General features: G+C 56.5%; 1 protein-coding gene across 4 annotated transcripts in view; it reads left to right on the top strand.

Moving 5' to 3' along the window:
• CDH4 (cadherin 4) overlaps positions 1–18,239 on the top strand; it is a 557,331-nt gene that overhangs the window by 462,077 nt on the left and 77,015 nt on the right. For all 4 annotated transcript variants that reach the window (XM_024128443.2, XM_028499091.1, XM_028499089.1 and 1 more), the window contains exons 5-6: positions 6,622–6,777; positions 11,894–12,038. In XM_024128443.2, the coding sequence (XP_023984211.1) occupies positions 6,622–6,777; positions 11,894–12,038 (301 nt within the window). The remainder of the gene's footprint in view (positions 1–6,621; positions 6,778–11,893; positions 12,039–18,239) is intronic.

Below are 18,239 nucleotides of genomic sequence, written 5' to 3'. Positions count from 1 at the left end.
CAGGCTGAGGATGGGCCGTCCTGCTGTTGGTCCCATCAGCGCACCCCTCCCGGGGGCCAGCCCCTCCCCAAGCCTCCTTCCTCCCCTGCCGGAGGCCTGGGGACCAGGTGACACCACACCCCGCGGGTTCCCGCCGAGTCTCTAGAGCAGAACCCTCTGACTCCCTGCCCCAGCCCCCCAGGACCCCCAGAAGCCTCTGCAGGCACCCGCGGGTGGTCCCCCCTCCTCCTTCTTTTGCTCCGGGTTTTCACCTGGGGAGGGGTGGCCTCCTCTCTTCTCTCCCCCCTCCCTATTTCCCGGCTGTTTCTTTGCCCCCAGACAGTAGCCACAGGGCTGGGTGGACCGTCTCCCTCCCACCTGGGATCTAAGACCACCTGCCGCCCCCTCGGGGCCCCCCTTGCCTCCGCCTCCTCCCTCGGGGCTCAGAGAAGATAGCTCTCCTGTGGAAAGAGGGAGACTGAGCTCCTCCGTTCACCGTGCCAGGCCTGCACCTGCCGTCCGTGGGGACAGACAGCGTGTTTGTGTCCCTAGGGCCCAGAGGAGGGTGTGGGGCGGCGTTAGTGCTGTGGGGGGCGGGGACGACGGGCGAGCCGTCCCTGCAGAGCAGACGGGATGACAGACACAAAACCTGAGAAAACCCTGGTTCTCCGTCAGCATGAAAATCTAGAAGCCCCAGCGTCGCGGGCCAACGTGAGGGCCGTGCGGACCAGCTGAGGCCGCGGGGAAGCCGCAAATACATTTACGGTGGAAGAGTGCTCTTACCTCTGGCTCTGGTGAGAGTCGGATTGTAAAGGAAAATTGGTGCAGCCTCCTGGCCGGCCGCGGTCACGGCCAAGGGCAGATTTGCCTGCCTGCGTCCTGGCCAGCCCGGGGTGGGTGGGGCCAAAGCGTCCGCTGCCACGAGCCAGAGCTTCCCCCTCTGCTGCAGGCAGCTCAAAACCCCCAAAACGTAACAAAAAGAGCGTCTGCAACCTGTTTTCCTGGGAAGGTCTCTGGGTTTCACATCATCCAAGGAGAAAGCGCTACAATACTTCAGCGAAGAATTACATCCTTGTGGAAGAACTTGATCCGAAGGTCTCTCACAGAGCCTGTTCTTCCCCCACTTTATAATTATCACTTTATACTACACTGAGAGGCTGTCACTTTTTTAGATCTAATTCCTCTGGGCCATGAACTGCGTGAGGGCGGGGCTGTGTCTGTTCAGCGTGATGGGGCCTGGCACACAGCACAGGCCACGTGGGCCAGGTGAAGACATTGTTGAAACGCCAGCGGCCCAGCCTGCACTGACGGTGTCCCCTGGGCTGCCTGGGTCTCCGCCTGTCCTGAGGCAGGTCTTTCTCTGCAGGTCCAGTGGGATTCTCCTCCCCTTCAATTCTTTGGGAATAAACCTCCAAGGCGTTTGCAATTCAAAACCACACATGGTGACTTTTCTCCAAGTTTCAAGTTTATTCGAAATTAGGCAAATACGTTCTCCTTGGGGGAGATTCTGCCAGAATCCTGCATTTCATCCAGCCTTTCCTAAGGACGGATCCAGCCCTCCGAGCGAGGTCCCTGGGAGAACACAATGGCCAGGCACCAGGTTATTTTAATGTCGACATCACTTTAAACTAACCTTTTACCATCTGTTCTGTCCTTTAGTAACAAACGCAAAAGAGCATAATTCTCTGTGGCGTCATAAAAGTGAGATGGGTGATGGAAATGCCCGCCTCCACTCTTTATTCACGGTCCTTCCGGACGCTGCTGTGATGTTTTTCTCATTTTCCAGACACAAATCAAGGGGAAACTGCCCTCCCCTGATCTGGTGAATTCATCTGCACAGTATTTCTTCTTAATACGGTAAACTGTGGGAGAATTCAGGGCATCCTGTGCGTATTTCAGAAGGCGCCGCCAAACGGCACCTGGAGAATTAAGGGAACGCGGCTCGACGGTCAGGATGTAATGAGATTTCTTTGCAAAAAATAAAATCTTGCAATGTGTAGCGGGTTCTTTTCGTCCGTTTCATCATTAACTTCCCTGTGAAGGACGGGCAGCCTGGCCCGGAGAGAGCGGGGTGGGGAAGCACACTGGGTGGGCCGGACGTGTCCCCCCGCGCCCCCAATCTCTGCAGGGCCGTACGGGCTCCCACGTCCCCCCTCAATCCAGGCAGAAGGCGGGCGGTGCCCCGGCCCAGGGGTCCGTGGGGGGGGCGACGGGCCCGGCCATCCTCAGGGGTCTTGCTCAGGGCGGACAAGGAACGGGAGAACCGGACGTGACGATAGGAGACGGAGGAGGGCGGAGCTGGGGAAGCCGGAGCGAAGGCGCCCGTCACGGACAGTGCGTGCGCGTGCGTTCGTGCGCGTGGCTCCTCTCGGAGGCCCCCGTCGGCCCCCAAGCAGCCCAGGTCACGCTGACCTCCATGATACCTGTGGGATGAAAGCGTCGCCTCCTTCGGACCATCGGTTCCTGATATTTTCTCTTCCCCGTCCTGTAGCGAAGGAGGTAAGAGGCCGCTATCGCCGTCGGGGCGGCTGGGGTCCCTGCCCCCACGCTCGTGCGCTGGGGGGGTCGACTCTGGTGTGTTAACAGTAAATGCTGGTTTAGGAGAGGTGTCCTCTCTTGGACCGAATTTTCTCGGAAGTGGCGTTTTCTGGGGGATGGCTTGTTCTTATGGTCCAGGTTCAGCTGGAAAGGATGTTCACTATCAAATCTCTGTGGAGCCTCCGTGGAGACCATCCTGTGATGATTATTGTGCTACAGAAATAAGTTGCCCGAGAAAAAGCCACCCTTAGTTTCTGAGATAAATCCCACTTAGGCGTGTAGGGGGAGGAAAAGTAAATTTCTCTCTCCCCTTCTGAGTTCCTGGCTGAGACCCCCGTAATAAAAGATTAACAGAACAAGCAGCCGGAGTTTATTAACATGAGTGCGTCACGTATACATGGGGGACCCAGGGCAAAATGAGTAGCTCCCCAAGATGGCTGAGAATTCAAGTCTAAGAGGAAAAGGGGAGGGGAATGTAGGCCTCTCAGGGGAGAGGAAGTGACTTGTAGGAAAGATGATGGAGCCTTGGAGGGGAGGGATGGGAGGTGTGGTCGTGTGGCAGGTCGGCCTGGGTGTGCTTGTCTCTTCTAGCCCCCCTCCCAGGACTAGAGGCAGTAATCTTCCTCAGGTGATAACCCCGCCCTGGGGGGAGGGGATCTGTGGCACCTGAGCCTCTTTGAGGCTCTGCCTCCAGGCAGATGAGGGAGCTCAGAGAAAACTCCTCCTGCACCCTGCTGGCTCTCAAGGGCCTGCAGCTGAAAACAGGCACAGCGCAACCTTCACCCCCGCGTTCGACACTCCCCCAAGCAGTTTCGCGGCCTAGCAGCTGGGCTGGCGGCGGGGGGGAGGGTTAGCGAGACGTCACCCCCAAATCTGCCGCTGGGTGCAGTGCCTCCATCTCACTGAACCCATCTCTCAGTTCAGTTAGCAGTAGTCTCATTTCAGGAGGCAGGGTTGCAGGATGGCTCTACAGGATGCAAACAATCAGGTGTATAATATGAGGCATTTCCATGGAAGGAAAAGAAAAACAAAGTTAATGGTTGGAACAGGCTCTAAACCCGTTTCTGAGTCCTGGGGGCAGCCAGTCGAGAAGATTTCTGGCTGGTGATCTCACAGCATCTTCTGCAGTCTGGTTGCCTCTGATGAGGTCGTTGCATGTTGCAGGGAACTTTCTGAACGTCGGCATGGCAACAGGCAGGCAGGCTGTCGGTACGTGAGCTGTTTCGGGGGCTTCTCTGAAGTTCATACCCAGTCATCCGGCCTTAGTTTGCAGGGCTTTGGGGAAAGGGCAGTTTTGTTCTTAGTGATTCCAAGTCAGAAAGGCAAGAGAAGGGGCTTCCCTGGTGGTCCAGTGGTTAAGACTCGGCGCTTTCACTGCCAAGGGCGTGGGTTCGATCCCTGGTCAGGGAACCAAGATCTTGCATACTGTGAGGCGTGACCAAAAAAAGGGGGGAGGCGGGGGCGGGAGAACATTAGAAACGTTGGTTTGGAGAAGCACGGCCAGATATTTGAGGAAACTAGAAGAACGCGGATCCAGTCCAGTTACAGGTAGAAAATAAAACCTCAAAGACAACAAACAGGACTAGAATCTCAAGGCACAGCTTTCTACCAAAACCTAATTTTTCTCTCTACAATCACCCACGTTTCTACCAAAGGTAATCACGGTAAGACCGATTTGTTTGCAAAATAAATCTGGTCTCATTTAACGTGGCCTGACCGTTTACAAAAGTGTAGCAGAAACAGTGAGGACCATACAGGCTCTTTGGAGGTTTGCTCTGCTGGAGCTTCTAACAAGGACTCGCTCTCAGGTCACACCTGAGCCCTCTCCTTTGGATGTGATGATGGCGGCTCTAGTGCAGGTTGAACCCCACCTGCCGGTATTTCTGTTCTGACCGTAACATCTCCGTCTCTGTGTGGGATTGGTTTGCAGTTACCTTACTTTGTGCTCTCAGGAGGAGAATGGTATCCAAGGAGGATTTGTAAAACTAGGGGGATTGCTTTTTCTCTTGTGTCCTCTGCTCTGGAAAACTTTCAAACACCTCCTAGGTAAGCTCACCTGACCCTGGAGCCCTTTGCGGAGGAATCACCTAAAGAAATAGTGGTCTCTTCACGTTTGCTCTTCTTTCTAGCTGAGTTTGAAATTTTATATTTTCTCAAAAAATAAACAGTTTTGTCAAGATTTTCGACTTGGCTAACATAAAATATAAAGAATAAAATGTTCTTTTAAGTCTTATTTTTTTCTCTTAAATTTGCCAAAGGTACGTCTATCTTCTTGTGGATTTTTCTCCAAAGTACAGCTCTTGAATCTATTTATCAATTCTTCCAATTTTTCTGTTTTCAGATTTAGAAATTTCTGCATTCATCTTAATCAGTTTCTTGGGTGTTTGCCACATCCTGCTTTGTCATTCCTTTCCTTCTGGAGCTAAATGCTCAGTTCATTCACTGTAATTCTACTTTAATGATGAAAACATTTGAAGTTAAGGGTTTGCTTTGATTCAGTCTCTGGCCAGATTCCTTGGGTTTCACTGTGTAATTGTCTCCTTGTCATTACTATTTTTTTTTTTTTTTTTTTTTTTGCGGTACGCGGGCCTCTGACCCTTGTGGCCTCTCCCGTTGCGGAGCACAGGCTCCGGACGCGCAGGCTCAGCGGCCATGGCTCACGGGCCCAGCCGCTCCGCGGCATGTGGGATCCTCCCGCACCGGGGCACGAACCCGTGGCCCCTGCATCGGCAGCCGGCCTCTCAACCACTGCGCCACCAGGGAAGCCCCATTACTATTTTTAAATCACCTCTAGATGTAGTTTTGATTCCTTAACCTGTGGTTACTTCAGAATGTTTTCTAAAATGTCTCTTTAAAATTATCATTAAATTTTAATTGCATTATTCTAATAAAATGTCCTGGTCAGTTTTGCTTTGTGCAATTTTTTGAGGTTTTCGTTGTGGTCCATTTTATTATAAAACGTTGCCATGGTCCCCTGGGCTTTGATTTTTAAAAGTTGTATTTTCTAAAGGTGTATTCAGAGTTTTACGCTAATCTTAATTTGACCCCATCAGTTATTCCTTTCACATCCTTGTGGCCTATTCACAGTTTCCCACTTTCGGACAAGTCTTTCACAGTGTCTATGATTATTAACTTCCCCCTATGTGACAAGAGTCTTTGCTTCATCTGAATGAAAGACGTACATCTTATGTTTAATTCTGCTGGTGTCCTTTCTGTTTCCCAAAGACGTATGTTTGTCTAATGATCTGGTCAGAAGTGACATGTTGTTTCTGTGTAGCCCCACCCCACCCCACATAAAACACAGAATCGTGCATTTTTTTCTGTTCTTTCCGTTTCTTCCCCAACTCTCAGGCTTTGCTAACTTACTTTGGATTTGGGACCCAGATAAGCATTGTTAAATTGTTTTTTCAACGATATACAGTTTCTGTTATTAAAAAAAAAAAAACTTTTTGTGCTTGTACTCAGCTCCATAAAACCACGTTGACAACAATTTTCAGAGTTAAGTTTCTGTGTCTAAATACTGGTCGTGGGCCGTTTCTGTCGCAGCCCCCGTTCTTGAGATCCTTGCTGTGACCCACCTCTCAGGGCCTCTGTCAAAGGAGCAAGAACATAGGACATTTTCTGCATCTTTGCTCATCCAGAAACATCTGTTCCCTCCTACATGGATGACAGCTCGGGGCCACAAGTGTATTGGGCCCCAGCCTTTTTCCCTCAGACCTCCGTGGAGTGTGCTGTTCCCTTGCCCTCGTCTTTGTCGAGGTTTGATGTGCTGGGTGTTGGCACTGGGTCCTCAGCCACTTCAAACCATCCTTTGCAGGCTCTCCCATCGGTGTCATTGGCTCTGCCATGCTCGCTGCACACCCTTTCCTCTTGGCATATTGTGTCCTGTCCTCCCCTGTCACCTGGTGGGCCACCGGATGTGCAGTGGTGGCTCTCAGTAAACCCCTGGCCTCTGCCTGCCCTTCCAGTCCCCAGAGCGGACGAAGCATTGGCTGTGGCCCCAGACGCGCCCGGGAGAGGCCACGTGTGTGGCCGGCAGGTGGATGAACATGGCCCTGCTCACGCTGCAGCCTGACCCTCCCCTCCATGTGCTCTTCCTTCCAGATCCGGTCCGACAAGGACAGCGACATCCCCATCCGCTACAGCATCACGGGCGTGGGCGCCGACCAGCCCCCGGTGGAGGTCTTCAGTATCGACTCCATGTCTGGCCGGATGTATGTCACACGGCCCATGGACCGGGAGGAGCGAGCCTCCTACCACGTGAGTGTCCATGGCCTCAGGTCCCTGAGCAGGGGGAGGGCACACCCAAGTCTGTATCAGAAAAGCCAGGGGCGTGCGGGGCACCACCCCAGAGTGTCTGTTTCATGGGGCTGGGTGGGCCGGGAATTTGCACTTGTAACACGTTCCCGGGTGATGCTGGGAGGGTCTGGGACACACTGGGGGAGCGACTGGTGGAACTGGATCCACCTGGAAGACGTGGATCCGCGTGACCTGCCAGGAGCTCTGATGGTCAGGGCGGAGGGCGAGAGGCTGCCGTGCCATCCCCGGCCTCTCTGGTTGCCGGACACGCATCCTGCAGCCCTTCCGTTCCTGCCTCTCTGAGAGCAGAAAGGCAGCTCTGAAGCCAACACTGCTGTTGCCATCTCGGAGCTGTGCATGGAGAGGGAAAAAGGAGGAGAAAGTGGAGACTTCGGGGTTCAGCTGAAAGGCACTGTCCACCCCTTTCCTCCTTGGCCTCACAGCCTGGTGGCCCATGGGAGTGGCCCTGGAGCAAGGCGGAAGCCTCACCTCTCACGCCCTCCGCCCCGGTGCCAGGCCCCTCTCCGGGCTCTGCATCCTTGTTTGCAGGATGAGGGTCTGCACCTGCGGGGGTCACACGGGCTGGAGCCCCGCCCCCAGCAGGTGAGACCTGGGCACTTAACCTCTCCGGCCTCAGTGCTCTCTCCTGCGAAGGGGGCGGACGGCCAGGCCGCATCAGCGTGTCATTCCGAGGACTCACGGGTGACCACACGTGAGGCATTTAGGACAGAGCCCAGCCCCTGGTAAGGCTGCCTTTGGGGTTATCGTCAAGACGTCGGAACTCCCAGTTCCTGGGTTGTAATTTACAAGCAAAGACCTTCACGGGAGAGGATGGACGTCACAGCCTCTGCCCGTGCCGTCCTGCTGACCGGCTCCACCCTCACCCGGCTTCAGCCCGAGGTGCCAAGTGTGGCCAGACTCTGCTGCTGCTCGTGTTTGCTGGCTATCTGTTTCGGGTTAATTGTCCACCTCCTGGACCAGAAGCAAGGCTCCGTGCGGGCAGGGAGCCGTCAGGCTTGTCCACACCACGTCCCCTGGCCCGAGACCAGAGCCCGGCCCTTGGGGGACGCTCACAGCCCATTCGCAGAAGGGAGGGAGTGGGTGGGAGGAGGCTGATTCTGTCATTGGCAGCGGTGGCCTCCCCTGAGGGACTCGTGATGTCCCGTCAGAGCAGGTGCCCCTGCGGGGCCCACCCGGGGGGTGCGGGCAGTCCCCTCTGAGCCACGAGAGTTTCCTCTCTCCGTCGATTACTTTCCTGTGTTCAGGACGGCTACAGAATCTCCAGGTCCGACACAAAATGAAACAGGGGCCCCTCCGAGCTTACTAAGGATTTTAAGACAGTGACGGCAGAGCATCAAACCACACGCAGGCCCTTCTGAACACAGGGCCCATGTGACTGTGCAGGTCACACAAAGCCATGAGGCTCGTGGCCCCCTTTGAGGTGGGATCGACAGGAAGGCCGAAGCTTGAGGACCCCACCTTGTGGTTGTCTGGGCCTCCAGGGCCCCATCTGCGCCTCGGTGCAAACGGCCCAGAGCTACACCCAGTGTTACGTCCATTCCTGAGGACCCCTAGCACCCCGAGAGCTGCTCGGTGCCGAGGGCACCACACACCTCCCTGAGCCCCCTTCTGCACCCCCCAGACCCGCTGCTGGGAAGGCGGGAGCCAGGTCTGGGGAAAGGAGACCCGACTGGCAGTGGTCTGGGGTCTCCAGAGTTCCCAGCCCACCGTTAGCCGCCACGGTGGGTGCACAGACCCAGCGAGACAATCCAGCCAACACGTGTTCAGCCAGCCTCGCGGCAGGAAACACCAACCCAACGTGACTGTTGCCGCCCCACGGGGCTGTGTGCTGCCACCACAGCGCTCATGGCACGGCTCAAGGTCAAGGTCAGCTCCCCTCGCCTGCCAGCGAGTCCGTGCTGACTGAGAGACCGAGTGTTCAGCCAGCCTCGCGGCAGGAAACACCAACCCAACGTGACTGTTGCCGCCCCACGGGGCTGTGTGCTGCCACCACAGCGCTCATGGCACAGGTCAAGGTCAGCTCCCCTCGCCTGCCAGCGAGTCCGTGCTGACTGAGAGACCGAGGGGGAGAGCTGGAGGCAGACAGACAGGCCCCCAGTTCCTTGCGGCTGTTGGCCAGGGGCCGCTCCCACCTCCTGACGGCACCACAAGTCTCTGACTCTCTCGCCTGCTGCTGGCCAGGAAAAGTGCTCCGATTTTAGAGGCCACGAGGCTACCTCTGTCCACCCAGACAGTCTCCTTGCCACTGAGGCCAATCCCGCCACATGTCCTGACCTGATCGCGGGGTGAGCCCCGTTGCCCTCACTCCTGGGACCAGTGCCCCACGTCCTTGCGGCCCTTTTAGAATCCTCTCCGCTCCCCCCGACCCCAGTTCCACCGGCACCTTTGGCTGTGGAGTGGGTGGGAGGGCCTCTCCCACCTGAGAGGGAGCTGGTGAACTGTGGACACGGGTCACCATGAGACGGCCGCGTGGAGGCCCACAGACATGAGACAGACGAGCTGTCCCTGCCCTGCAAGGTGACTGCCCAGGAGGTTCTCTCAGGACTCCTTAAGAAGGCTTGCTGTTGGGTTCTCCCACATACCGTCACCTTGGGCAAGTTCGCTAATCTTCCTGAGCCTCCGTTTCCCCATCTCTAAAATAGGGATCGGACAGCACCCAGCTCACGGGTTCTTGTGAGCAGTGAGGTAAGGCAGTGCGTGTAGAGTTCTGGGGGCACCCCCAGCCCGAGCCAGGGCACAGCGAGAGCCAGAGGCTGGTGGTGATGGAAGACAGTCTCCAGAGCCCACGTGAGGCCACTTCCAGGGCCCACATAGAATGTTCCGGGTCCCGTGCCCGCGGAAGAAACCAGTGGCTCACGATTAAGACACGAAGAGCGAGCGCCTGGAAGGGGAGAGAACAGGGTCCCGCACGCGGTCCGCGGGCACCCACAGTGCATCACGGGAAATTCACTTGGCACGCGATGCTCGGGTTTGCAAGTCGCAGGACATTTCTTGTCTCCACCACCAAGACAGACCCCCGTCCCCCACCGGCAGCTGTGTGCGCAGCCTGAGATGGACGGGGCTTGGGGGGGAGCTCTTAGAGATTTCCAGCGGACGCTGTCGAATGTTGTTTAAACTCGGGGCGGTGGGCGAGGAGAACCGCACCAGCCGCTTTCTGGCGTTGGCTCCACTCGGGCTGCTCCTGCCGCTGAGGGCAGCGGCCCAAGCGGCAGCGTCACTTCAGTTAGAAGATAACTTTAATTTTAGCTCAGAATTACCCCTTTTAAAGTCTTCTCAACCTTTGGCTCAGTGCCTCATTGCCTGGCTGCACTTGACAAGATGAAGGATGGCCTGTTGGCCCGCGGGAAGGACTTCTGCGGCAGGGCAGCTGCAGACCGGGGCTCCCGGAACTGGGGACTGACGGCGGCTGGGGCGGGTGGCGAGCGGAAACAACCGCGCAGCATCCTGAGACGTTTAAACACGATACTTCAAGCCAGTCTGCAAGGGGGCAGCCACACCACTTAGCGGGCTGCGGGTCCCGGGAATCAGCGCTCATTTGTCTCCTTCTGATGACTCAGATCACCTGGCCTGTGAAGCCAGCCTTGAGGTTCCCCCCTAAACACACCGTTTCTAGGGTAAAATTCCACCCAGGGCTGTCGGGCGGGGGCTGGCATGCTGCAGTTAGCACGAGGCCCCTCCTGCAGGCAAGGATGGGCACCGCTGCCTCTCCCCTGAGGCTGGCAGAGCGCAGAGTGCAGGGCACCGAGGGGGGCGCGTGGACAACTGTGGGTGGGGCCCCCGCTCAGAGGACCCCCCCGCCAGAGGCCTGGAGCACAGGCTCTTCTGGGCACCCTTGGCTTGGCGCCGTCTTGGTGCAAAGACCCTGAGGTCCGGTGTGTCCGACTTGGAGGGTAGCGTGATTTCCACAGAGAGACGGGGTCCGGGATACGGCTGTGTGACAGTCACGGCTCTGGCCTGGAGAGAGCCCAGGCAGGTCCCTTCCACTCTCCAAGACTTGGTTTTCCCGTCTAAATCCCAGGTCCCCAGTGGTCCCACTCCAGCCCCCGCCGCTGCCTGCAGGGCTCAGCCACTCTGTGTGCCCCACGGAGGCCTCCACACTTGCTGTCCTCTTGGCCCCTTGTCCAGGGCTCAGCTCCAACGTCATCTCCTCCGAGAGGCCCGCCTGGCCTCCTCCCCACCCCAGCGGGTCGCCGTGGTCACACGCGTCTGTGTTGCTTCCTTTCCTTCTCAGAGTCCGTCTCCCTTCTACACGAGAAGCCCCAGGGCAGCCCCATGTTTCACTGAGCCGTAGTCTAGGGTGCAGCCCAGTGCCTGGCACAGATGGGCCCTCGGTAGATGTTGACTGAGGGAATGAATTAGTGAGGGAATGAATGAATAAAAGAAAAAAATCCAAAAGTGAAGGGGTGAGTCTGAGCAGCCCCTCTGGGCCCTCCAGCCCGAGCTGAGGGTATCTCCCCTTTGTACCCTGAAGTCGTTCCCAGATGGAGTTCCCTGGAGCCCCTTCCCCAGCAGAGTGGGGGGCTTCCACCCCAGGGCCCCTGCACCCGTTTCCTCTTTGCTGCCCCAAGAACAGATAAGCCGGAGTGTGAATGGGCAGCAGGGTGGCCTCGCAGTGGACGCCCAAGTTCGAGGCCCCCGTGTGTCTCTCTCCCAGGCCTGACCTCTCAGCAGCAGGAGTCTAAGCCCCCAGCCCTGGTTGGCACAAGTGGCCTTTCTGTAGCTACTCTAGGTGGACGTGAGCCCTCACGGTCAGTGGCGGGGGCACGGTCTGAGTGGGTCCTGGGTGGGCATCAGCGTGGGCCCTCGGGTCAGTTTCAGGCTCCCATGGGACACCCGGTTGTGCCCTCTCAGGACCCTTCCCCGTTTCCGCAGAGAGCCGAGGCTCGTGACGTGTCCCCGGGCTGCTCCCTGGGGGCCCGGGGCGGTGGGGCGGTTACGTCACCACCGTCCCAGTGCTGTGGGTCCAAGGAACCTGCTTTCGGCTGTTCTGAGGCGGCCGGCCAGGTGTGTCCCCGCTGGGTGGCCGCCGGCGCTGATGGCGTGCGCTGCTTTCCAGCTCCGAGCCCACGCCGTGGACATGAATGGCAACAAGGTGGAGAACCCCATCGACCTGTACATCTACGTGATTGACATGAACGACAACCGCCCCGAGTTCCTCAGCCAGCTGTACAACGGCTCCGTGGACGAAGGCTCCAAGCCAGGTGAGCCCCGGGCCCCAAGGGCGGGCGGGGGCCCCACTCCTGGGGAGGGCCACGCAGCCCCTGCCGCCACGGCGGCACCGTGGGACTCATCGCCGATGCGTTTATTTTAGTGGGTGTTTACGAGTACCTACTGCACGCACTAGGGAGCGGGGTCCCTGCTCCACAGACCCCACGGTCCAGAGGGGGCACAGACAAAAGAGCTAGAACAGGGAATGAAGCTATTGCAGTGATGATTAGGCTCAGAAGGAAACCCATGGGACACTGAGAGTCATGGGGGTGGCTGTAGATCAGGGAAGGTCCCTCTGCGGAGGCGCCCTGTGGGCCAAGAGCTGATGGGTGATAAGGAACAGCACTGAGAGAAGGGCTGGGAGGGAACCTGGGGGGTGGAAAGAGCATGTGCAAATGTCCTGGGGCAGTTCAGAGAGGAGGCCGGACACCTGAGGCCTCCTGGGCACACTTGAGGTTTGATTCCGAGCACAACAGGAAGCCCGTGAGAGGGCCGACTCCCCAGCCCGAGGAGGTGAGCCAAGTGCCTGAGGCCTTGGTTCCTCTCAGAGCTGACCCAGAGCCTGTCTTCCCACGGGCTCCTGTCCAACATAAATGATAATGACCACTTTATAGCATCTGGCCTCTGGATGACATAATGACCAAGAAGTGGGCACCCCCCTCTCCTCTTTAGACTCAAGGCCTGGGGAGGTGGAGGAAGCAGCCCCGCCCCCTTGGTGTGGATGTGGGGGGAAGCCCCAGCCCATGCTGGGACACCCCGCTCAGGGACCTGCAGCATCAGCTGGGAACACATTACAGATGCATCGCTTGTGGCCGCACCTGCTGATTCAGACTCTGTAGATGGGGCCCCGGGGCCAGCAGCCGAGCTCCCAGGTGATTCTGCACTTGCTGAAGTTTGAGAAGCACAACCCCGCTGTCTCCTGATTGGGGGCGGGGTTGTCCTTGGGACAGCTGCTCAGCTCGGGTCGAGTGGGGAGCGGAGTCAAGCACCACTGCTGAGGTCCCTGCTGGGGCTGCCGGCAGTTGCCACTAAAACATAGGACGCGGGTTACATTTGAACTTCAGAGAAAAAAGGGATCATTTTTATGCAGGAGTCTCGGGAACATGCTTAGAGTAAAGGGTATTGCTTGTTGATCTGAACGTCAAATGTAACCGGGTGTCCTGCATCTTAGAGGCTGCCCCTCCCTGGCTCCCTGGCGGGCACCCATCCTGGAACAACTTCCTGGCCCTGGGGAAGGTCTGCGGTGCCGGGCAACCTGAGGCCAGCTTCCGGGGCCTCTGAGGAGGGGTCCGTGGGCGTCCGGCTTGGGGGGAGGCGGGGCCCGCGAAAGCAAACGTTTATCGACCCTTCTCCACTGGAGGCGGCTGTCCTAGCTCCGTCTTGGGGCTGGTGCTGCAACAAGGTGGATTGCGTTTGTGATTGATTGTCTCTCAGAATTAGGACGCTTGGGCCAGGCTGGTGTCAGCTAAGGGAATGGGATATGACATTATTTCTGCAGGAACCCTGGGCAGCTGGGCCCGGCAGGCCCCTGAGGGGCAGGGGCAGGCGGCGGGTGGCCAAATTAGCTACAGGCAGCCAAAGAAAACAGATGAGGGCTGCCAGCAGCCAGCTCTTTTAAGGATCAGGGTGGGGAGTGAGTGTCAGGCTTGGGGAGGGGCTTTCTTGTTAACAGAAGCGGCGGGTCCTCTCTCCCCAAGACCCAGGACGCTCTGTAATGCTGCCTGGATGTCACAAATCAAGCCTCCCGCATCTTATTTTCAAACAGATTGATAGAGACAGTTTTCCCAAATGCGTAACTGCCTTTACTCATCAGGCTAACAAAAGCAGCAAATTACTTTGGCTCCCCTCGAAATCCTGATAGGAGCATCCTCGGATAGCCGGGTGTGGCCCGGGCAGGCTGAGGGCGGGTGCTGACCCTGACACTTGGAGCCTTTCTGGGACCTTTTGCACTAAATGTTGGCTGACTTTCGAAGCCGCTGGGGGCCCCCAGCTCCACCTCTGTTCCGGGAACAACCCTCAGAGGGGACCGGTGACGCTGCCTCTTTGTGCAAAGCCAGGGATGGAGCTGCACGGTGCCCCGTTGGACCCGGCCTGATGCCCTCGCTCACCCTGACGTCCCGACAAAGGGGGCACCGCATCCTCGAGGCAGGAGACTCCCGGGGACTTGGAAATAGTCTCTCCAGTTTCTTCCCTTACACCAGGAAATTACAGTAATGGAAGGGTTGTACACAGTGCCTTTGTGGGATAAGGAAAAACTACCGCCAGAAGTTAGTCATTATTTTCTGGAATGATAGGCTAATGAAGGGTTTCAGATGCACGTTCTAATGGAAAACAAATGGGAATGTGTGTTCAGTATTGACTCAGCTGGATAGGAACCTTCTAAGGTTTGGGAAGTTCACGTGGCAACATCAGCAAGCCAGCTGGGGCCGGATCCCAGGCCTATCCCACGCCACCCCACGTCCTTCCCCCAGCCCCAGGCCCCTCAGTTTTATGAAATCCTCTCTGGCTTTGCTGGGTTGAATGGGCTCACGCACAACTGTGGCTCCTACAACTGAGAAGCTAAATTTCTCCTTGTATTTAATAGAAATAGCCACGTGTGGGTAGTGGCTGCCGTGTTGGGTCCTCACCCAGACGGGGCCCCCTGAAGCTGGTGGTCACAGCAGCAGTCCCTCCCCCCCCAGGAGCATCTGTCCCCTCCTGGTCATTGTCCCACATCCTGGATGGAACCGGCTAGGGGCCACCAAGCCCCTTGGAGACTCCATGCAATGCTTCAGATGAGAGCAGGAAGGGAAGCATGTCCGCTGACCCCCCTTTGAGTGTCTCAGCGCGGGAGCTTTGCTCGGGCAGCTGCCCCGCCGCTTGCTCCCTGTGCACGTGTCACCCCTGCCCTTCCAAACTCTGCCGTTTCTGCGGAGCCCGCCTTGACACCCACCCTGTACCGTGTCCCCCGAATCTGCCTTGCCCACCCCCTTGAGGCGACCATCCCACACCCCCGGGCAAACGCTGTGTCTGCAGGGGCGACGGTGTTTTGCACACAGGACAAGCACGTTTGCTGTTTCCATGCACTCCCTCTGTCATGATGGGAGGGCAACCGATGTGCGTCCCTGTGCAGCAAACCGGGTCTTAAGTAAGTGGTTGTTTCCACCAAGGCCTCTCTCCCTGGCTTTGAAATTGACTCTGAGCTCATAAGTTCAGATTCATAATAATTTATAAGAATTATCTATCTGTAATAGGGATGTTTTCCATAAAGAAAGGGAGTTTCATTGACTTCAAGCTCACCAGAAAGTGGAACCAAAATTAGGGTTCCCAAGAAGAAGGGTCCCACTGAAATGAGACGTGAGGAGGCTCAAGAGGATTGTGGCCTGGTGCCCACTGGGGCCTGGGGTCCTCAGAGGCATCTCAGGCCCCCGGGTGGGCAGGGGGCAGGAGGGCCAGGCTGTGTACAGACTTGAACCAGCTCCCCAGGTACCACCACTCCATTGACTCCTAAATGTGCTTCCCGTAGGGTCTCATTGGAAGAAACGTCTTTTTCAGAAATCTTTTTATTTTGACATAATTGTGGATACACACGCAGTTCTAAGAAATGGTACAGAGATACCCCACAGACCCTTCACCCAGTTTATCCCGGTGGTAACATCTTGCAGAGCTGTCGTGCAGGGTCACACCAGGATGTGACATTGGTGCAAGCCCTGGCCCTCACTCAGACTTCAGCAGTCTTGCCTGCATGCGTGTGTGTGTGTGTGTGTCCGTGTGTCCATGTCCATGCGGTTTTATCACGCATGCTGTTTCGCATGACCTCCACGGTCAAGACGCTAACGTTTCCGTCACAAGCACCCTCAAGCTGCCCTTTCAGAGCCACAGCCATCTCCCCGCCCACCCGCCATCCCTAACCCGTGCAATCATTGATCTCTTTTGTCTCTATGATTTTGTCATTTTAAGACGTTCATATAAATGGAATCATAATGGTATGTTACCTTTGGAGACTGGCTTTTTTCACTGAGCATAATTCTCTGGATATTCATCCAAATTGTGTGTGTCCAAAGTTCATTTCTTTTCATTGCTGAGAAGTCTGCGGTGTGGATGCCTTGCCCTTGTTCACCCTTTGAAGGGCATTTGGGTTGTTCCCGGTTTGGGGCCATAGTAAACCTCCAAGATCTTTCCTTCCCATACAGACTTGCGCGTGAACGTAAGTTTTCATTTCTCTGGGACAGATACCCAAGAACGCAGTCACTGGGTGGCACGGGGAACAAGGGTTCAGCTCTGCAAGGGATGGCCACGCACTTTTCTGGAGTGACGGTACCATCTTCTGTCCCACCACGTGAGTGGCCCGGCTTCTCCACGTCCTCGTCAGCATTTGGTGGTGTCGTGTTGTTTGAGCTGTTCAGAGGGGCGTGTAGTGATATCTCATGGTGGTTTTCATTTCTGTTTCCCTGATGGCTGACGATCTTGGAGATCTCATCCTGTGTTTGTTTGCCGTCCGCACATCCTCCTCGATGAGATGGCTCTTCCTGGCTTTTGTCCATTTTCTAATTAGTTTGCTTTTTTAATCACTGAGTTTTGAGAATTCTTTACTTATTCGAGATACAAGCCCTTTGTCAGATACGTAGTTTGCAAATATTTTCTCCCCCTCTGGGACTTGTGTTTTCATCCTCTTCATGGCATCCTTTGGGAGCAAGAGTTTTTCATTTTGGTGAAGTCCAATTTTTCACCTTCCTTCGATGGATTGGGCTTGAGTATTGAGAACTCTTCCCAGGCCCTGGGTCCTGAAGATGCTGTAGGCTTTGTTCTAAAGGTTTTATGGTTTCACATTTTACATTTGTTGCGTGGTCCATTCCGAGTTCATTTCCGTGTAATTTTTACATGAGGCGTGAGGCTTCACGTCTGGATGCTTATGGATGTCCAGGTGTTCCTGCACCGTTTGTTGGAATGGCTTTCATTGAGTTGCTTTTGTACTTCTGTCAAAAATCAGTTGGGCCTATTTGTGGGTTTGTTCCTGGGCTCTCTGCCTCTATCCATTGGTCTGCGTGTCTGCCCCTCTGCTAGCCCCACACTGCCTGGGTGACTGCGGCTCCATGGGAAGCCCTGACGTGGGGCGGAGTTGAAGGCTGTTGGGGCGGCGTGTTACGTGTTCAGACCCTGGCTGTCGCCTGTGTCCTCCCCAGTTGGGACCGTGCACTCGGCAGGTGGCGTCGCGTGGCACTCAGCCACCCTTCTCAGAATCCAGGCGGCCGGCCACCATGTGGCCAGTGTGCGGCGTGGCGGGGCCTCTGCCAGCTACTCCCTCTGTCTCATCGTTAGATGGAAGTAACGGTAGCGCCCACCTCCTGGAGTCAGCTGAGGGCGCCCACCGGAGGCTCCCGACACCTGTGCTGTTATTAATCGGGTTATTACTGGTAATGGGTATTAACTTATTAATACTGTTAAACGTTCTTATTCAAAATATTAGTTCATTTTCCCACCTCCAGCAAGTACGTTGCCAGGTTGAACCTCAGACTGAACTATAAGACTCACTTAAGACCAGCTGTCCTTTATGTTACGCTCCGGCGTCCCTCGGGCCGCCCTGCTAGTCTCCCTGATGGCCAGGCTAGACCTCAGACGGGCGTTCTTCTGAATCATCGCCAGCTCCCCATTGGCCACGTCTGAACAGTGGCAGTTTTCCGGCCTGGGCCGGGCTGCGGTTCCCAGAGCCGATGGGGAGGACTGGGTGCAGGGGCTTCTCAGGGATCTGCCCGCTCCCAGGAAGCGTCTGGCAGGCAGGAGGGAGGATGCACAGGGGAGGGGAGGGCGAGGGCCCGACCTAGGGTGAGGCCACAGCCAGGCCTTGACCAGCCAGCACCCGGCAGCAGAGGGCGTCCCCAGAGGAGAAGGTGGGGCCCCAAGCGGCAGGGGGAGCCCATGCAGGCGCCGGCTTCCCCATCGGTGCCCACTCACCGCAGGCCCGAGTCCTGTTCCCAGAGCTTCATCCAGGGGCGGCATTGCACGGGGGGTGCTGAGACCCTGGGAGGCCCCCCCGCCAGGGCAGTTTTCTTCACCAGAGCAGGAGCCCTCCTGCCCCTCGGGGTGACCCTCCGGGCTGCAAGCACATCTTTAAAAGGCTGAGTTCTGAGTGAAGTAAGTCAGAAAGAGAAAAACAAATACCGTATGCTAACACATATATATGGAATCTAAAAAAAAAAAATGGTTCTGAAGAACCT

This window comes from Physeter macrocephalus, chromosome 14 (assembly GCF_002837175.3).
Source record: "Physeter macrocephalus isolate SW-GA chromosome 14, ASM283717v5, whole genome shotgun sequence".
NCBI lineage: Eukaryota > Metazoa > Chordata > Mammalia > Artiodactyla > Physeteridae > Physeter > Physeter macrocephalus.
The sequence above is the reverse complement of the archived record's forward strand: the minus strand, read 5'-3'. Positions and strand labels throughout refer to the sequence as shown.